Source organism: Chenopodium album, chromosome 4, assembly GCF_948465745.1.
Source record: "Chenopodium album chromosome 4, dcCheAlbu1.1, whole genome shotgun sequence".
NCBI lineage: Eukaryota > Viridiplantae > Streptophyta > Magnoliopsida > Caryophyllales > Amaranthaceae > Chenopodium > Chenopodium album.
Genome location: NC_137837.1, coordinates 22,648,964 through 22,662,755, shown reverse-complemented (window position 1 = coordinate 22,662,755; position 13,792 = coordinate 22,648,964). Strand labels below are relative to the sequence as shown.

Genomic DNA, 13,792 nt, shown 5'->3' with positions numbered 1-13,792 from the left:
TATAAATACGAGCTTAAAACGAGGCTTCAAATTAACCTAAAACTCTGGCAAAATAACTTGTGAACTTGTGCAACCTAACCCTCTTATCCTAAACACTCACCCTTTTGATACTTTGTTACTACGGTGGAGGTTCCCCAACAAGAAGGTGTCCATAAGTGTTCTAAACGGAGATCTAGCATAGAAAAGTGGTAAATTCCCGAGCACTTAGTTAAATCACCTTTATTTCCTTGTTTAAAAGGACTTTAATTAATTAACTAGTGTTGTTTGATCACTTTTAAAATAATTAATTAATCAATTCCACATAGTATCTTGCGTTAAATAAAGGCTAGAATTGAATTAAATAATTGTTGGTTGATCACCTAAGTCAAGGCGAATCTTGTTTATTATTGTTCTTTCACAAATCTACACTCTTTAAAAAGAGAGAAGATATGCGGAACTATTCATTATGAACAGTAGGACAGTGTGACACTGGATATACCCTTGCTTTGTTTAGTTTTTTACGGTCTTGCCATTGTATGCTGACTTTTATTGCTGTCCACTTCCTCTCTGTCCTTTTTTTTCTTTTCTTTTTCCTTGAAATTACTTGCCATCACTCATTTTTCCCATCTTCTTTTCTCTTTCCTTTTTTTTTTTTTTTTTTTTTTTTTTTTTCTGTTTTGTCTCCATAGAAAGTCTTTCCGAGCTTCATCTGGTGAGTTTTAATTGTAGATGAGTAGATTTGTTTACTTTTTTGGGTTGAGCTAATATATAATAATTCGTGTAGATTTTGTTTAATTTTTTGGGTTGAGCTAATATATACTTCGTTTCGTACTATTTAGATGTAGAGAAGGGTTGGAATTGTCGTGAATTTTTTGGTTTTAGCTTTTAATTAAAATTTTATATCTGGATTTCGAGTTTTTGGGTGTTGGTTCTTACGTTGGGTTGAGATACTTCGATCTTTGAGCTATTTTGATTGTTCACTTATTTCGATTGTGTTTGAAGACATAAAATCCTAATCTTAAATTGTGTTGGTTGTCCTACAAGTGTCTAGATTTGTGTTGTTGTTTATTATTTATAAATTAATTTTTGAATCTCTTTTGATAATTGTGTTCTTTGTTGCATGCAGCTGAATGCTTTGTCTTTGGTGAAGGTCTTAGTGAGCTGAGTGTATCTATTGTGAAGGTACTAATTTTTTTCACTAACTATTGGTATTGTTTACCTTTGATTGTTGGAATTGAATTGGTATTTTGTTCTGGTTTTGTTCGATCTTAGTGGTGATAGCTTATTACATGAACATACAATTATGTTCTGAATCTAAATTATGTTGGTCCACCGATTAGCAGTTTTGTATTTTTTATGTTAGTTTATTTGGTTGTTTTTGGAATGTGGGGTCTCTTACGGGAAAATCAGCAGAATTGGTAGAAGTAATGAAAAGACGACGCGTGAACATCATGTGCCTCCAAGAGACAAGATGGACAGGAGAAGGAGCTCGAGGCTTGGTTTTGGGGTATAAGGTATGGTATGTTGGGCAAGAAACGAGCCACAGAACAAGGAATGGTGGAGCTAGGAACGGAGTTGGTGTGGTTCTCGATGAGAGGTTGGCAAAAGAGGTGATCGAGGTCTATCGGAAGAACGATAGGTTGATAAGGCTGAAGTTGCTATGTGGCAAGGAGATTGTGAATGTTATCAGTGCTTATGCTCCCCAAGTGGGTTTAGATGCAGAAGAGAAACGACAATTTTGGGAGGACCTAGACGAGGTGGTGCAGGGTGTCCACCACTCAGAGAAGTTATATATTGGAGGGGATCTAAATGGGCACGTTGGGGCGAGCCGAGATGGCTATGAGAGTGTCCATGGAGGCTTTGGGTATGGGCAGAGGGACGCCGGTGGTGAAGCTATTATGGATTTTGCCCAATCATATGATTTAATTTTGGCTAATACTTGGTTTAAGAAGAGGGATTCACACTTGATAACTTTTCGGAATGGAGCAAATGCAACTCAAATAGACTTCCTGCTCACAAGGAGCATAGATAGACAAAGTTGCATAAACTGTAAGGTTATCCCAGGGGAGAGTGTGGTCACCCAACACCGGCTATTGGTAATGACTATTCGTCTGAAAGAGAAGGCGAAGAAAAAAGTTAGACAAGAAGAACCAAGGATAAGATGGTGGACCCTAAGGGATGCAAAAGCTAAGGTTTTTACAAAAAAGGTAATTGAAGAAGCGGATTGGGATGGAGAGGTGGATCCGGACATGACCTGGTTACGAATGAAGAACTGTTTCCTAAGAGTGGCCAAAGAGGTCTTAGGGGAAGTAAGGGGAAGAACTTCGGTACAGAGAGATACTTCGTGGTGGAATGAAGAGGTGAAAGCAGTAATTAAGCAAAAAAGGGAATGCTATCAAGCCTTAGGAAAATGTAGGAGTGATGAAACCTTTGCAGCGTATAAGGAGGCTAAGAGTAAGGCAAAGGCAGCTGTTCGCCAAGCAAAAGAAAAGGCATATCAGGAGGTTTATGAAAAGCTTGATTCCAAGGAGGGAGAAAGGATCATTTATAAGATGGCAAAGAGAAGACAAGAGGCAAGGAAGGATATTGGCATGGTGAAGTGTGTCAAAGATAAGAACCAAATGGTCCTAGTGCAAGAGGAGGGCATCAAGGACAGGTGGAAGGGGTACTTCGATGAATTATTTAATGGAAGTAATGGAGTTGTGATAGGAGATACCTCTATGAGTGATGAAGAAATCAACATGGAGTATGTGCGAAGGATTAGGAGAGTAGAGGTGGAGATTGCACTGAGGAAGATGAAACCTAAGAAGGCGGTTGGCCCTGATGGGGTACCGATAGAGGTGTGGAGGTGTTTGGGTAAGATTGGTATTGATTGGTTAACAAACCTTTTCAACAAGATATGGACGGCTACAAGGATCCCACAAGATTGGAGGAAGAGCACCTTGGTCCCGGTTTATAAAAACAAAGGAGACGCTCAAGATTGTTCTAACTATCGAGGAATTAAGCTTATGAGCCATACTATGAAGTTGTGGGAAAGGGTGATTGAACAAAGGTTGAGGGCATGCACAAGCATTTCAGATAACCAATTTGGTTTTATGCCTGGGAGATCTACTATGGAGGCAATCCATTTGATAAGACAAATGATGGAGTTTTATAGGGTAAAGAAGAAAGATCTTCATATGGTCTTTATTGATTTAGAGAAGGCATATGACAAGGTGCCAAGAGAGATACTTTGGTGGGCAATGTTGAATAAAGGTATCCCACGAAGGTATGTAGACCTAGTTAAGGATATGTATCGGGATGTGTCAACAAATGTGAGGACATGCGGAGGGTTGACAAAAGATTTCCCTATTACAATCGGATTGCATCAAGGGTCTGCATTAAGCCCTTTTCTTTTTGCAACGGTTCTAGACGAATTAACTAGACCAATTCAAGATGAGGTTCCATGGTGTATGCTGTTCGCAGATGATATCGTTTTGGTGGATGAGACTAAGGATGGGGTTAATGTCAAGTTGGAGCAATGGAGGCAAAGGTTGGAATCTAGAGGGTTTAAGCTAAGTCGGAGTAAGACTGAATATTTGGTATGTCGTTTTGGCACTCAGAGGGGGACAAGCAATGAAGTGGTGAGTTTGGATGGAAAGGATTTGACCATGAGTGAATGTTTTAAGTACCTAGGGTCGATCATCCAGAAGAATGGTGACATTGATCAAGACGTGACCCACAGGATTAAGTCAGGGTGGCTTAAATGGAGAGCGGCCACGGGAGTGCTATGCGACCGCAGCATTCCCTTAAAGTTGAAGGGAAAATTCTACAGGACTGCCATAAGACCAGTGTTGCTCTATGGTACAGAATGTTGGGCTTCTAAGAAAGAGCATATTAAAAAGATGGAGGTTACGGAAATGCGCATGTTAAGGTGGATGTGTGGAAACACTTTAAGAGATAGAATCAGAAATGAGGTTATTCGCAAGAAAGTAGGTGTGGCGGGCATTGTAGATAAATTAAGGGAAAATCGTCTGCGTTGGTTTGGACATGTAAGACGGAGACCCGAGGGTGCACCGGTGCGAAGAGTGGAAGAGTGGGACCATGGAGGGATTAAACGAGGAAGAGGGAGACCAAAGATGACTTGGTTGGAAGGAGTGAGGAAGGATATGAAGTGCATGGATTTACGTGAGGATGAAGTTTTGGATCGTAAGGGATGGAGGAGAAAGATTTATGTTGATGACTACACGGAATAATCAAATTTGGTTCATGTTAGCCGACCCCACTTTTGGGATTAAGGCTTTGATTGATTGATTGATTGATTTATTTGGTTGTTTTTGATTTTTTTCCCCCTTTTTGGGTTGAGCTAATAATCTTATTTTAAATGATTTAGCAAGTAGCAATTTTGAGCTAATTATTTTGAATCTGAATTATGGTGATCTAGCGATTAGCATTTTTGTATTATTGATGTCAGTTTACTTTTGGTTACCATTGTGATTTCGAATTTGATGGAAGGTGGGTTGAAAATAAAAATTGATGGTTTTTGGTTATTATGAAATGTTTATGAAGAGTAATAGCTAATTTAGCAACTTTTAAAGTATTGTGCAGTGTGGTTATTGTTGGTTAAGCTACCTGTATTTGGTACCTTTATTAGGTACTCCTTATTTTGTTGATCTCGAAGGCATAGTAGCTTTGTGTCAATGTGATGGTTGGTTTTGATTAATTCATGTGGGAGAGGCTCATGAACTTAGGATGGTATTGATAAATGCTATCAAATTTGACAAGTTTTTGGTAGTTATATGTGTTATGGGAACTATAATAAGAAAGGAAAATAATGATTCACTTATAAACTGAGCTATTTGAAAATTCTAGATTAATGGAGGACAGATTTTTGGTGGATAATGGATTCAAATCACCTAATAAATCAATTTCTAGGTAATGTATTGGGCTATTGGTTTTGTGCTTTGAAAAGGTTTATTAGTGCGATTGTGAGATACTTGGATTCCACATAGTGATTTGGAGTGGATTCTTTATCGAATTTTTGTGAGTCATAAGAAAAATGTGCGGCGGAGGAATTTAGACATATAGTGCTGTCCCTAAGAGCAGAATTTCGACCCTAAGTCTTCTATAATATCAAGTGATGTTGCTTTTAAAATAATCAAAGTCAAAACATAGAATTATTCTAACTCAATCTTTTGATACAACGTAACTGTCATAAAATAGCATGAAGCATGCTTCTTTGCAATTTGAGATTGAAAATTCTGTATACAAGTCCCAAATATAAGAGAATTTTGAAATGCTTTTATCCATTATTAGTAAAATTGTCATAAATAATTGGTTTGATGTGGCAATAAAATATCTTTCATTTTGAAAAATCCAAATGCATTATTAGCTAATCTTAAGCTCCATCAGAAAAATAAACAGAAAGAGAGATGATCTTAAGCAACTTTTTGAAAATTTACTTAAAGAGAGATGATCTTTCATTTTACTTAATCTTTGAAAATTTACATTTTGTATCTTGATTTTTTTTTTCATTAATTTAGGTCCTAAGCAAAGAGCAAGTAGATGCTTTATCAGCAGAATTGCGGGAACGTGCTTCGATCCCAAGTTCACTCTTTCACTAATGATACATTTTTTAAGTCAACCTATCTTTTTGCACTATTTGTTTCTGATTTGTAGTTGTACTATGCTATATCTCTATGCATGTACACTCTTTTGTGCTTCTTAAGCAATTTTTTTCCCTAAACTGCATTTGTGTTTAATTTTTTCTTTTTGATTTATACTAATACCAAACAATATTAACTGACTTTGTTTTGTTTATTAGTCGAGTTGGTAATTCTTGGTGAATGGTAATTGTTAATTTTTATTGTTTTGTATTAGTACAATGGGTGCATGTATAATGATACTATTGGTATGTTTAGGTATGAATAGGCTAAACCTTAGATATTGCTTGTTGAAAATTAAGAAACTTGTAGGATTAGATAGTTTGAATAGAAGAATCTATGAAATTAGGGAATCTCATTATTCTCTTGAGCAATTAAGCATTAGTCCTATGAGTATGAATTAGAATTTTTTTTTTGGGTATGTTTATATAAGCAAACCCATTAAATTTTTGCTATTATTATTGTTGGTTACTTGGGTTGGTGGGTGTTTCGTATGTTTTTGGGGTATCCAATTTGTCCATTTTTTTTTTTTTTTTTTTTTATTAAGGAAGAAGTCCTTCTTATGTTCCTGCCTTTATGCTGTTTTGTCCAATTCTAATAATTTATGTTGTTGAAAAAGATCCGTCTAGCTCGCCAAACCGAAAGAACTAAAAAATCTCATCACACTAGTGGAAAAATAGCTATCCGTAACGGGCAAAAAAGGCCTATCCGTAACGGGCAACGGGCGTTACGTATGCCCCCGTTACAGATAGGAAGTATTATTTGTAACGGGCAGTGTCCATTACGAATAACAGGTTATTCGTAACAGGCATTTCAACTGCCCGTTACAAATAACGGATTATTTGTAACGGACATTTTAGCCTCAATTAAAAAAAAAATCCCAGCATAATTTGCTGGGCTGTTGGCAGCATATTATTCAATGTAAATTTTTATTTATTCCACAATTTTTAATTAGTACAATTGGCCACAAAACTAATAAAAAAAAACCAAGAAACAATAATTTTTTTTTTCCAACCAAAATTTTTTAATTAGTACAGGCAAGGGTTCCAACCAAGGCACAAACTGCAGCTGCTTTCACTGATTCCAACCTCTCTTCATTTCGGGTGATCTCACCCTTCTCCCCCAAAGCTAATGCCGCTTCAACCTTTGCTTTTGCTTCTAAGACAGAAAGAATTCCTGTCAAGCAAGTCTGAACATAACTCTTCGAACTTTGTCATGGTTAAGCTTGGATGCTTGGTGTATGTAAGCAAGGCCTTGAGCTACGTCCTCAGCTATCTTCAAACAAGATGTCCAATGAAGAGGTTTTGCTCGCGTTGATCTTGACCCTGCAAAATTCCAGCAACTATAAGCAACAAAATAGACCAACAGAAAGATCTGATTTTTGTATCGTCAAGACCCAATCAGGCATGTGGCATGTACTTAACAAGTTATCAGCAACATTATTACTAGCACTACACTTCACATATGAACAGTAAACTTCAGTAAAGGAGAAAAATAAAACAGTAAACAAAATCAGTAAAAGAAATTGATCCATCCATTAATATCACATATGAGCACAGTAATTGTTAGTTTCACCTAAGGTAACTTTTGCCTGAATGCACAATAGACAGTCGGAACAAGATTGATTGTCATCCGAATGGCCCTGACTTCCTCTTAAAAAACAACTCCATTGTCTCCATTTAACTACATGATGATTAATGATTAATGATACAAGTAAAATACGTAGTATTAGACTTTTTAAGATAATAAGAAGCGACTCACTCGAAGGGGACTATACACAATGCAAATTAATTAAGCAACACAAAATTGTTGTCTATAAAATTTAGGAATCAAGTTGACAAACAAGTCTGAAAAGAGAAGCGCGATCAACAACACTAGGCATTGATATTCACGAGTTTCTAATCAAAACGCTAGTAGTAAAACTGTTCAAGCTAACTTAATAAATCAAACAATCTTGGAAGTTAAATTAAGTGTTCAGGCAACTTAATAACCAAAAAATAGAATTTATAAAGTATGTGAAAAAATGATGTAGAATAATTAGACCACAAATAAAGCATATTGTATACTTGTACTTATACAAAATATGGAGCAGATTTCTTGAACTAGCCAATAAGTTAAACTTTATCACAATGAAATCTTTGCTATAAATGCTACACGAAGTGCCAGGGAAGTTGAACCCCGTATTAATATTGGATAGAAACAATATAATATCATGCCAAATGCCCAAAAACAATGATTCAATTTTATTCATAAATAAACATCAACCATAAAGAAGTCCATTAAAAAACATATAACTGAAAAAGTATGTTTGTATATTCTTATATGCTTTATAATATTGCAGGTATGAACTATATACAAATGGATGGATGATAAAAACTTTAAAAAAAAACATTATATCCTTTACATCTCACCTTTTGAATAGCTTTCCATGAGGCACATTCCTTCCTATGTGGTTAGCTCGTACAAACTTTGAATGATTTGCCCACAAGTCCTCATGTTTCTGCAGATGACACTGAATAAAATTATAAAGTCAAACTTATAGTTTGAGTTGAAGATAAATGAACTATTTATCTTGCTATATAATCCTATTTCTCACCTTGTTGGCGTCGGGAAGTTCTCTGACTGAAACATCAACATTTTGTGCAATTTCTTTCACCTCAATTGCATGTAGTGAGCATGTTAAATTTTAGGCCATTTTTGCATAATTGATATCAGTGTACAATATCTAATAACAGATATAAAAATGCATATTATATATGTACACGCCATATCCTCAGTTGGAAAGCACGGGCAATCCCTTAAATTCGAGGATTGTGCTTACATATCATATATCATAAAGTATGCTAAATTACAGCTCATTACAACATATAATGAATTGTATAAAGTATATAACATCTTTACTCGAAAATACAAAGATCAGTTATACAACATATGAAATTGGCTTTCAACTAGTAAAAAAGTAATCCTACTAGAACTAGAAGACTTGTCAATGCAGCTTTCGTTTCGTGTATTACTTACCAATTTAAAACAAAATCAATCTGATTGAAACCCATATAACGAATTTTATATGCTTTACGAACTAAATTGGGCTGCTTTGACAGAAGATATTAGCATATTTTTGTCAAGTGAATCAGAGTCTTCAGGATACAAAACATAAAAAACTGATAATTGCTACCTTTTTCTGTAGAATCTGAGCATTTTTATACTAATGTTACAAACTCGAAATCAATGAAAACACGATAAATTCATCTATTGTTACTAGGAAATAATCACAATCAAGAAACAGGATGAACATCAATAAACTGATATACATATACTCACTGAAGGTGGCAGTTTCTGAAGTTGAAAATTCAGAAATCCGACGACTAGCTGTGATTTTGGTGACTTCCGCTCCATCCCCAACTAATGCAATGCTAGTCTTACTTTGAGGTACGATCACAACTTCATTGTACACCCCAGAACAAACCCGAATGTAGAACCGCGACGAGGCGTATGATAGAGCAGAGAGGATAGCCTCTGAGATTGTAGTGAAATCCCCATCTCCATCTAGAGATACTGTGGCATTGAAGTTTATATTATTATTTGTAATGGAGTTGGGTTTATGCAGTTTATCATGATATTTTACAAAGAAATAAACTCCAGGAATAACCACTACAAGATTAGCAGTATTGTGCACGGGCAATCCCTTAAATCCTTGGATTGTGCTATTTTGAAGTTGTTCGACATGCTGACTACCATCTAACTGTACCCCAATAAAGTACTGGACTTCTCCCTACTCACAGACAAACACGCAAGGAATAGTTAAGAGAATGACAATGAATCAAATCATGACATGGGCTTATGACAATTTAAATTAATAATAAGTCGGAGACAATTTACAAACAAATTGTTGAAGGCAGTAAAGAAAGTTATACCTTTTGGTCACACATGGGCTGTAAATGGAACACATTCCAGAATTTTTTCCCTATATTCAGAGGATCACAGTCATCAGCAACTTATTTACCCATAGATGCGGAAATAAAAGCTTGTTCCAAGGTTTATACTTGTAGATTTTAGATGATAAAAACTGATTTAGTGATAAAACATACATTGCTACATCCAACAAGAATTACAATAGTTCATACAAGAAATCATAACATCAATTCAAACAAAAAAACTAATGACAATTAACACAACCCCCCACCTCCAAAAAATCCCAAATACCGAATTTCATAACCGAATTCAAAAACCCAGAAATCCCATCAACTAATCTCAAGAAAATCATATCAAATAACATAACCAAAAGACAATTAAAGTGATTTGAAAAAAAACCCAACAAGCTAAACTCCTCAAGTTTTAAAAAAAAACAAGCATAGATCTATAAAAATTACATAAAAAACCCAGAAAAAAAAAACAGAAAATAGAAATTGGTTACGGGAATGAATTAAGAGTATTTAACATGATAAATGACATCCTTATATAAATGGAAACGTAGTATCATCTGTGTTTTCGTACATAAATGCCCAAAACTACTTAATGTCACCCCAAATGCCAAATATGAATCAAATACAAATTGCCTGTAGAAAAAAATAAAGCAAATTAGAATTTACCAAGAGTTCCGTCGCCGCCGGTTACACCTCCACCCAAACACGACGCCGCTTGGGAGCTCTTGTATGAAGCCGCCGGTCAAGTTGCTCGTCTCAAGATGAACGCAATCGCTGCTCAAGTTAACCACCAAAACAACAATCAACAGATAAGAGGTCTTCTCGTTGCTCCTCGAAATGAGAGGGCGTGAGTTTGAAATGAGAGAAAGAGGTGAATGACGAGGAGGATAGGAGAGGAGAGAGAGAGAGGGAGTGAGGGACTGATGAGAGAGAAAGAGGTGAAACCCTAAAAAGCCAAGTATTGGGCTCCTCTCATCAATTGGGCCAAGTTTGGGCATTTACGTGTAATATAGTATTCGTAACGGGCAATATAGTGTCTGTTATGAATAAATAAGTATTTGTAACGGACAAATTAATGCCCGTTACAAATAAATAAGTATTCGTAACGGAAAAATTAATGCCCGTTACGAATAAATAAGTATTCGTAACGGACACTATTTTGCCCGTTACGAATAAATAAGTATTCATAACGGACAATATTTTGCCCGTTACGAATATCTTAATTGTAACGGACAAAGCTTTGCCCGTTACAAAAAGCCTGTTACGAATGAGATTTTTTCCACTAGTGTCAGGAGGTTTGTATAAATATCTTATGATGATTTCTCGGATTGCTCATTTATAGCTTTAGTTTTATTAAATCTCAAATTAGGGCATTGCTTCTGCAATTGTGATCTAAACCGTGCTGAAAATGTTGTTAGCCTGTGGTCTTTGGATTTAAGATTTTATTTTTATTTTTATTTTTTCCCTTTTGCTACTATAAAATAGTCAAAACTTTTATGGGGCTTTGTTTGTGATTTTGTAATTATATTTGTACTTGGAAGCTTTAATTATGTCATTGCACTCTTTAGTTCTCTAAGCCTTATCTATTACGGAGTATAATTCTTCAAGACTTTGAAAATGAGTGATGTAGCTTGAGGGGCGAGGGTATTACTTTAAGTAGGGTGTTCCTACCATCACTGACTTTTTGGCATCTATGCTTTGGTTCGATGTCCCATTGTTCAGCAATAAGTGAGTTATGTGATTACAAGGGCTGGAGTAATGGTTGCTATTTTTTAGGCCACTTCTCTATACGATTTATTCAAGCAGGTCCTTTGAGATCTCAATAGCATATACACTTGTAGATTTCATCATTGGATCACTATTACTTTAAAATTTGTTTGAACAGTGAACTCCAGATAGCATTGTCATTTAAACTCTGCCATAGGTTATAGTCATATTGTGTAGTTTTTGGCGTGGATAAGTTGTTGGCTTTAGGCTTATAGTAGATCAACAGAAGTAGGATGGTAGCTTGAGCTTCCTATGGTTTGCCTTTCTTATCCATGTGATGTGTTATCAGTACTTCATGAATTTCTTTTTAGTTGCATCACTTCTCTCTCTCTTTTTTTTTAAAAAACACAAAAAATAAACAGTGATATGATGAATCTATCCAAAATCTATTTATCGTTATATTTGTAAGGTACAAAATTAATTTATCGTTATATTTGTAAGGTACAAAATTAGGGGGGCGCGCGCAGAGCTTGGATTTTTTTTTTTTTTTTTTGTGGGAATCTCATATTAGTTGCAAAAATTCTAACTAATCTTTAATAAGTAACTTTGGATCTAGAAAATTATTACCTTTCCCTTACTTCATATTTACACTTCGATACCTTTAGTGTCTCCCTTCATATTGTTTGCTATTTGAAGTTAATGTGGTATTGGTAATGCTTTGTTTCAATTTTATGCTTGTGCGTACCACCATGTTTAGTACACAACACCCATGCTGCACATGGAAATCATATCAAAATGAAGTACTACTAGAAGAGTTGTTCGGTGAGAACAACAAGAACATTTTATCTGTATATCAGTTGGAAACCAATCCATATTCAAATTGAATGACAGAATTACTAGCAAATAGATTAAATTGTTAATTGACTAATCAATTAGGACTATTTTATTGGTGACCAATGACCTCAACTATATTTGCAATATTTAATGGTAGACTAGAAGATAACTTATTGCACATTACGATTTAAATATGTAATTTGTTGGATAAATTCGGAAAAGAGAGTACATTATGATGTGTATGCTTAGTTTTATATTCCTGGTAAAAACTGTAACAGTTCAGTAGCTTTTTCTTTGCAGAAATATTTTACGCGTATATTCAACTTTGCAACTTAGACCATTTTCTCAAGACTAAGAGTTGAGCACAATGTCTCAAATGGAGCTATACTTGAGTTAAGAGTTGGGCACGGTGTTTTATGTGAAGCTATAATTGAGTTGGGTGTACCTGTTTTCAAGGTACTTGCTTCACTGATTAATTGTTGCTATTATCTTCCTTTTAGTGCTGGATTTTTGTTGCTATTTTGTGTTGTTTCTGGTTATTTGAAGTGTTGTTGATTGTAAATGGGTGGTTTAGACAATATATGTTATAGGTGAGTAGAGGGTTCGAAAGTTGTGTTTAGCCATAGGAATGCGTGTTTCTTTTGTTGGATAAAAAGCTCTGTATTTAAAAATGGAGATCAGGGCTATGCTAGGTGTTTAAAAGGAAAGATCAAGGCTTTAGTTAGGAATGGCCATTTATATAGATAGGTTTATACCAAGACTCAACATTTCTCAAAATGACACACATTTCCTTTTATTATGTTACTATAAGAATGTATATTCTCTTGATATAGGCGGTTAGGTTTAAAAAACTTTTAACTTATTTGTTTTCATTGTATTATAGGATTCGTTGCTTGCGTAGTTGTTCATTATATATAGGGATGTAAAATGCAAAGGAAATTGAAATTGCAATTGCGCATTATAAAAGTTTTTGTAGAGTTCATAAGCGTATCATGGAGGTTTTGAAATTGGGAGTTTTGGGGATGGAACAAGAGATTTATCAGAGGAAGGCTGCCGTTGATTTGGTGTTGAAAAATGCAGCAAATGGAATGCAGAGTGCAATTGATCAAGCACCTATTGTGGTGGAATACCTTGTTAGATACCTAAATTGGGTGGAGCAGGTTACTAATGAAGGTAGTTCGCAGTTTAAAAGATTAGAAGAAGATAAGAAAAAAGAAAAGGAGACACTTAATTCAGTTCTAATGAAGTATAACAAGAGGTCAATTTATAGGAGTCAATGAATTATTTTGGATATGTGGTTTGTTGTGGTTTGTTGTGGTAGTAAATGTTCCAATTATAGTTTTTTTTAAAGGAAGTAATGTATTTTGTATTTTGAATGTTGTATATAGGAAGCTAGGAGTTAATTATTTTGAAGGTGGTTGCTATTTAGATATTGGTAGGAGGTTAAAAAGATTGCAACTTGTGTAAACTCCCGAATTTTGTTGTGTTTTTTGAATGATAATTATGATATCAATGAAATTGTTATGGATTCTGAGATTTGTAGTTGGATTGAAGTTAATCTTTTGATTGGTTTGTTAATAAAAGATACAAATTCCTTTTCTCTCTTTTCTTTATTCTGTAAAGAGTGGTAAATAATTACTAGAATGATATAATATAATAAATTAATAGATACCGTTTAATAGATTACATTTTGCTTCGGGCTTTTAA

General features: G+C 35.0%; 1 protein-coding gene and 1 long non-coding RNA gene across 8 annotated transcripts; one reads left to right on the top strand and one right to left on the bottom strand.

The window, feature by feature from the left end:
• Window positions 1-331: 331 nt before the first annotated feature.
• On the top strand, window positions 332-13,461 carry LOC145629036 (uncharacterized). 2 transcript variants are annotated; one of them, XR_014111539.1, is made up of 4 exons: window positions 332-691; window positions 1,106-1,161; window positions 12,386-12,541; window positions 12,969-13,461. It is a non-coding gene; the product is annotated as an uncharacterized LOC145629036 (long non-coding RNA). The 2 variants fall into 2 exon arrangements; XR_014111538.1 differs by lacking the exons at window positions 12,386-12,541; window positions 12,969-13,461 and adding an exon at window positions 5,502-6,306 and having other exon boundaries at window positions 342-691.
• LOC145629035 (putative pectinesterase/pectinesterase inhibitor 44) lies at window positions 6,492-10,531 on the bottom strand. 6 transcript variants are annotated; one of them, XM_081681506.1, is made up of 6 exons: window positions 10,211-10,528; window positions 9,536-9,585; window positions 8,943-9,393; window positions 8,218-8,270; window positions 8,033-8,133; window positions 6,492-6,946 (listed from the first exon to the last, which is right to left on the bottom strand). In XM_081681506.1, exons 2-6 carry the CDS (start codon window positions 9,548-9,550, stop codon window positions 6,889-6,891), a joined length of 678 nt encoding a protein of 225 aa, XP_081537632.1. In that variant the 5' UTR covers window positions 9,551-9,585; window positions 10,211-10,528; the 3' UTR covers window positions 6,492-6,888. The 6 variants fall into 6 exon arrangements, 4 of the variants coding, with proteins under 4 accessions (XP_081537632.1, XP_081537633.1, XP_081537634.1 ...); XM_081681507.1 differs by having other exon boundaries at window positions 8,033-8,121; XM_081681508.1 differs by having other exon boundaries at window positions 8,218-8,243.
• Window positions 13,462-13,792: the final 331 nt, after the last annotated feature.

Excerpts from the sequence above, each read along its gene's own strand:
- LOC145629035 (XM_081681506.1), bottom strand. Across the intron at positions 8,271-8,942 it reads TTCAGAAACTGCCACCTTCA|AAATTGCACAAAATGTTGAT; the intron begins GTGAGTATATGT and ends TTGAGGTGAAAG. Across the intron at positions 6,947-8,032 it reads CATGGAAAGCTATTCAAAAG|GGTCAAGATCAACGCGAGCA; the intron begins GTGAGATGTAAA and ends GGAATTTTGCAG.